Source organism: Hyaena hyaena, unplaced genomic scaffold (assembly GCF_003009895.1).
Source record: "Hyaena hyaena isolate Hyena2069 unplaced genomic scaffold, ASM300989v1 scaffold_7, whole genome shotgun sequence".
Taxonomy (NCBI): Eukaryota; Metazoa; Chordata; class Mammalia; order Carnivora; family Hyaenidae; genus Hyaena; species Hyaena hyaena.
Genome location: NW_024080639.1, coordinates 7,264,440 through 7,271,279, shown reverse-complemented (window position 1 = coordinate 7,271,279; position 6,840 = coordinate 7,264,440). Strand labels below are relative to the sequence as shown.

The window sequence follows — 6,840 nt, the reverse complement described above, 5'->3', positions numbered from 1 at the left end:
GGGCTCGAACCCACGAACCGCAAGATCATGACCTAAGCGAAAGTCGGACGCTTAACCGACTAAGCCACCCAGGCGCCCCTGACATGAACTGCCTTGATTGTAGTCCATCATGGACTTAAGTGCCTTACTTATTTCCTATGAGAAATTGTGATTATCTCATAGAATCTTTCATGCAGTAGGTTCTCAATATTGAAGAAGAAAGGAAAATTTATAAAGAGACCTATGTACCTATGTAGGTTATATTACAAATGGCATGTTTACCTACTCATTCATCAGTGCTTGTGTTTTGCATACTTCATTTTTATCTAAGTTTTTTTTTTTTTTTCATCTTTTCCTTGTTACTTTCCGTCACTTTCTGTTACTATTCCTTTGTCTTTTTGATGAAGTCATTTATCAGGTAGTCTGGTGGCAAGAGCTCTTTTTGTTGGGGGAAACCCCAGCTGGAAATATCTGGAGATTTTTTTTTTCTCCTAGGCTTTTCAGTTTCCAGAATAATCATCTAACCTCTTGTGTGAAGGGCATGCATTTTGCTTTCATATGTTGAGAACAAGTTGAGGAAGAAGCCAGGGAGTCCCACTTTCACCTTAATCTATTGTTGAATGTTTGTGTCTCCTGCTCTCTGCTGTGCCCAATACCCTTGAGTACAGTCTTTAACCAGAGAATAGGCTTCTTTTCATCTTGTAGAACTGAAACTTTATACTGATTAAACAACAACCCCTCATCCTCCCACCTTAGCCTTCTTCTTGTCTTTAAAATAGTAAATGAAAATGGCATCTATATGCTTCTCTTGGATTTTGTATCAAGCCCTTTCAGTTTCCTTAGTCTCATCCACAGGCTGTCTTGTCACTGGGCCTCAGCCTCCCTGCGCAGCTTCATCCTCCAGGATCTTTCCATGCAACGCATTCCCAGCCCTGGTTTCCACTCTCCAGTTATGCTGGGTACTTTCAAAATTCCCGAATGTAATGGAAATTTTTTCCTGCTCATGCTGTTATTCTACTCTAGAGTTGCCTTTTTTTCTTTTTCTTTTTCCTTCGAAATACTTTAATTTTATAACTTAGGTCAACGTTACCTGTTTAGTGAAGTCTCCAAGGTTGAACTAATTTCTCATTCCAGTGTGTTTCTGTGGCATTTTGCTTGAACCTATGCTATATCTCTTAATTTACGTGTAGCTAGTTTCTTTAGTCTGCTTCTCTTTGTGGATTGAAAACTCTTGCAGGCCAAGCTTGATTCATCTCTGAATTCCCAGTTATCTGCTCACTGCCGTTCTCTCTGTAGGAAATGTGTAAATATTGGTTCACTGATTCACCAGATATTGATTGAGCTCTCTCTCTAGGCACTGGGGATAAAATAGTGAAAAAAAATATACAAGGTCTCTGATTTCATGGAACTTATTCTAGTGGGAGAGCCAAACCAAACCAAACCAAAAAAAAAAAAGCCAGGTAGGGATGCAGGATGATAGGATAAAGTGCAGTCTTTGGTAGAATGTTCAGCTAGAAAGGATCTTCATGGGATAGAATTAGGTATTTCAGAGCAAGATACCTTTTTGAATATTATATTTCAGTTGACATACATATAACAATATTAGGTTGTTTAATTACAATCAGAACTAGAGTATTAATGTCTAGTAAATTAATCATAATTGTAATGTTTTGTATAAAACTAATTTAGGATCCTCTGTTAACAAACTGAATTTTTTAAATCAAAAGCTCTAGAGACTATTAATGGAATTTAACATTTGCCTATTAACATTTACCTTATGGGCTTAATCAGTATATAGGGTGGATAGGCTAATAATAGAAAATATTAAAATGATTTTTCTGTGTTTTCAGAATTAACTATTAGCATTGAGCATCAAATAATTTTTGACTCTTCTCTTTTTTCCATGCTTCACATTTTTACAATCCATTATCAAATCTGGTTTTCTCTACCCTCAGAATATCCAGAATCTAACTACTTCCCATCACCTCTAACACTAACATCATGGCCAGGTTGCTGTCATGCCTCACCTAGATTTTTTTTACAGTAGTTTCCTAAACTCCTAACTGCCCTAAGACTGTTAACTGAATATAAGGCAGTTAGATTTTGTCACATATCAAGCTTCCAGTGACTTTCTGTCTCACATAAAATGAAAACCGAAGTCTTTCCAGTGGTCTTTGGACCTTTTTTCTGACCTCATCTCCTAATGATCTCCCCAGTTTACTGTACTTCATCCACCCTCTCCTCCATACTACTTTAAAAATACTACTACTTCTAAAGCACATCAAGCATGCTTCTGCCTCAGGACCTTTGCACTTGCTGTTCTCAGCCCTGCACACCCTTCCTTAAGATCCATGTTGTTGACTACCATCTTTCCTTCAGTCTCTGCTTACATGTCACCATACTAGAGAAGTCTTTTCTGCTCACCTGTATAAAATGGCAAGCCCTCTTCCTCCTACTCCCCCACCCCACTTCCCATCCTCTATCTTTGTTATTTCTACTTTGCCCTTAACATCATCAGACATAACATATTTAGTTTTTTTGTTTATATTGTACTCCCTACACATACTTAAGGTCAATTTCAAGAAAGCAAGGATTTTGTGCATTTTATTCTTATATCCTTAATACCTAGCAGAGTGCCAGAAATATGGTAGTTATTCCATAAATATTTGTCTAACAAACGAGTGAGTTAGATGTATAGATGCGAGCCTGAATCTTAGGAAGTAATCACTCAACAGACTTTTATCATGCTCAACACTGTTATCTGCCCAGGCACAGACTGCTTTCAGACCCTGACTTTTGCTGGGCCACATGAAAATGTGCAGATTGGTTGCACATTTGGCCTTCTTCACTCAAACTCTGCAAAGAGGCTTTAGTATGATTGCCAGTAATATGTCCATCCTGACATTGTAGTGGGTATTTGTTGATGATCTACTTTTGTTTATGAGTTTCCACCAAAGGAGAAGGCAGCACAACTCTGGGTGGTGAGCCAACAAGTGCAGCATTTCCTGTGTCATGCTGCTTCATATTTGAAAAGAACAGTGTGAAAATAAAGTAACTAATATATCCAAGACAGTTTGATTGAAGAATTACATTTTTAAAATAATAATTTTATGGCTTTTTTAATGCAGTACATTTCTCAATTTTATCTGACAGCTCGTCAGATAATTAAGAGTGACACGTATTGCTAAAAAACCATTGTGGGTTATCATTCACCTATGTTCTTTACCATGAACCAAAAACAAACGAAAACTGTGTTTGAGTTTGGCCTTATGTAGTTTGCTAACCTGTAATCAGGAACTAATGAAAAATAAAATACTGAATATGGGTTGCCAGAATGTAGAGAAGCACTGGCCTCGATAATCAACACCTTCATGATCCTGAAAACAGAGACTTGGCAGTATCCCATCATTGGATGGCCCTGAAATATTACGGTAACAGGATCCAAAGTGCAATTTCACATCATCTTTTCCCAACACAATTTTAGTATTTCTGGTTGTTTTTTTATTTCATACTATTTTTAAACATTTTAATATGTGCTGAATTTTAATTCCAGCTTAAAAATAATTGCCCACACTTCTAAGAAGAGAGAGAAAAATACGGTTCCTTTCATGTTGACTTTCCTATTTATTATGACCCATGAACTTAGAGCTTGATTTATATGTTCTTTTTTTTTTTTAGGTTATGTATTTATTTTGAGAGAGAGAGGGAGTGAGAGAGTAGGGGATGGGCAGAGAGAGAATCGCAAGCAGGCTCTGCACTGCCAGTGCATAGCCTGATGTAGGGCTCAGACTCACAAACCACGAGATCATGACCTAAACCAAAGTTAGACACTTAACCAACTGGGCCACCCAGGTGCTCCTATATGATCTTTTTAAGGTTTTGTTATATGTGAAAACTTGTCTGATTTTAGAATGCTCATTTAAAAAATTACTTAAGAGTTGTGTGTAGTAAACTTTTTTGAAATATTATATACTTACAGAAATGTATATACACAGATCACAAGTGTATGACTTAATGAATTTAAGATTTGTGAATAGTTTCTCAATTACATTTCAGACACTAATATCGGGAGCTGTAGTAGAACAACTTGACTTCCTACGAATCAGTGAAACAGAAGAGTAAGTCCTTTTGGGTTATTGTTAGAAAAGCAGGAAATTAGAATTAGAAATACAGGAAATCTGAAACTTTTTCTTTTAATTTCTAGGCTTCCAGAATTTAAGAGTTTTGAGGAACTAGAACTTCCCAAACATTCAAAAGTCAAACGACAAAGCAGTACCCCCAGTGCTCCTGAACTAGAGCAGCAACCAGATATCTCCATTACTGAATGGAAGAACAAGCCCACCCATGAAATTCTTCAAAAACTGAATGTGAGAAAGATGTATTTCCCATATGACTCTGAGTGAGGTTGGCAGGCAGGAATTCTCAGGGTCAAGCCAGAAGGTAGATAGAAGTACCTGGGAATGGATGGCCTCTCTCTATATTAGGGGCAGTAATGAGAGATTTTTCTTATGGTCTAACGTTAATTAACATGGATGTCTTAAAGATGCTTAAGGAGTAGGGATAAATTGGGTTGCCTTGGGTATGCAGGTATTAAATGAGCCATTAAAGAAGTTATGTCAGAAATAGTTGCCTTTGGGATCTCCAGACTTCTTATTTAGTACACTTCCCCTCCTTTTCCCAATTTAGATCTTCTCTCCTGCCCCAGCATTTAGGTCTTAATGCTTGCTGTAAGTCTCTCCAGTCAGTGAGGAAAGCAATCCTCTGACCACATTCATGTGAATATTATGTACTAACCTAATTTTTACCTTCCCTAAGATTATTTGCATTTTAAAAGAGGTGGGGTGAGAGTGGGGCTTAGTTGTTATTAAAGGAAATGAAATTCTAATGATAGAACTAAAACACTAAGACATCTTCTTGGGCCATACCACAAATTTGAGCATGCAGGTTAAATATATCTTTCCAGACATTATTAGTCCTTGTTATTGACTGACATTATACATAAATCTCCATTAACATGGGTATGATATGGTAGGTATAAAACACATAGCATGGTGCCATAATACATATAAAGCACTCTGTACATGTCTCCTTCTTTTATCCATCTCCTCATAATGGGTTGATAGCAGCACAGTCTCTCATTTATGAATATGCAATGCCCAAAAGGGAATGGTTGAATGACATGGCCAAATTCCTCAGTGAATGGCAGAATCAAGTATTAATCAAATATTAATGCTTGTAGACATGTTATATCCCTTGCTTATCTTATTTCCTGGATAATTTGATTATTAAATACTACCCCATCAGGAAGCCAATTTGTCTACTCTCTGTCTCCAAGTTAACTCAGGTAAATAGTTGTGTAATGTCATCTAATGCTTAATAGTATAACATTTTATCTTTAATTCCATAGCAGATTTCCTCTCTGCATCATGTGATTACATCTCTGTGGTTACTTTTGTACCCATTTTATTCCACTGACTCACAGTGATTTGTATCTCTAGGACTGCAGTTGTCTGGCTAGCCAAGTCATCCTGCTGGGTATCCTGCTCAAAAGAGAAGGCCCTAACTTCATCACCAAAGAAGGTAAGTGTACATGCCTAAGAGAAAATGTTTAAATAATGAGACCTCTCTATTCTTGGATATATATCAAATATACCTTATGAATAGATACTAAAATGTTATGTTGTTTTATCCTCCATTAAACCTTTTTTTAATCCTTTACATGGAAAATGTTTACTCATCCCCCCTAGAGTAGAGGAGACTGATGTATGAACTCCTAAACTGTTTTCATGCAGTGATGCTTGTTTGTTTCTCTGACTGTCTGAATGGTGTTAGAGCCTGATTCTGCCTGTGACTGTTAACCTCTGATGACTTCTTTCATAGCTTTTTATTGACAGTTTCCATTTCCAGTTTCATTCTCTGTCTTTTTAAGAACAATATTGAATCGTTAAGGCTATAAAAATTAGTTCCTTCATGGTCTGCAGCAGCCATTTGAAATGGAACATGGCTTTTAATAGATTTGTGCTCTAAACATTGTTAATAAAAATAAATCATTTCTAATGATGTCCACTCTGCATTAGGATATAACCCAATTACCCCTGAAATCCACACTTGTATGTTGAGTCACTTGAATTCTACATCATGGTCTGCTTCTGTCATTTTATTATATAGAATAATATAGAATACATTCTAAGACACTCAAAGTTTTTGGCTCATCTGAAAATCCTCTGTTAAAGGGATATGTTGATTTCGTTAGAATTAGAAACTGAGTCAGTATTCTGAACAGCAGTGTGATTAATAAGATTTATAGTTTTGGTAGTGAACAAACATAATTGTGTATTCAAATAAGTTGTATTTAGTTTTTACATTATTGTAGCTAAGAGATAAACTTCTTGAATATTATACATGTCACATGAATAGTCTTAATTTTCTTAACTGATTAAAGGCAGAAAAACTTTCAGCATATTTCAGACATAATCCTTCATGTTTTTAATTAGTCTTGAAACTGAGCAGAATCCCAATTATATTGAGGACATGATTGAAATTCATACTTTAAAACAATAGGATTTTTGTAAAAAGCAAACATTTTATTAGGAACCTGGAATTCAGACTAGTTACTTTAGTAGTGCTTTAAAATAAAACAAAATTTATATAAAATAGTTTATAATGAGAATGCTGAGAGAATTATTTTTAAAACTATTTTTATAAACTTGGGAATAATACTAATCTTTTCTTAGATATTTGAGAGACTGAGTTTTTAAATCTGTAAAATCATACACATTGAAAATCATAAGCATCTACAGAATTGAATATAATTTTATCCAATTTGTTATAAAGCTATAAAAACAAAATGGTAAAATGATA

At 35.6% G+C, this 6,840-nt stretch overlaps 1 protein-coding gene across 3 annotated transcripts in view; it reads left to right on the top strand.

The window, feature by feature from the left end:
- The window catches only part of PHKB (phosphorylase kinase regulatory subunit beta), a 234,772-nt gene that overhangs the window by 192,832 nt on the left and 35,100 nt on the right, over positions 1 to 6,840 (top strand). For all 3 annotated transcript variants that reach the window (XM_039241575.1, XM_039241564.1, XM_039241571.1), the window contains 3 exons: positions 4,036 to 4,097; positions 4,184 to 4,346; positions 5,478 to 5,559. In XM_039241575.1, the coding sequence (XP_039097506.1) occupies positions 4,036 to 4,097; positions 4,184 to 4,346; positions 5,478 to 5,559 (307 nt within the window). The remainder of the gene's footprint in view (positions 1 to 4,035; positions 4,098 to 4,183; positions 4,347 to 5,477; positions 5,560 to 6,840) is intronic.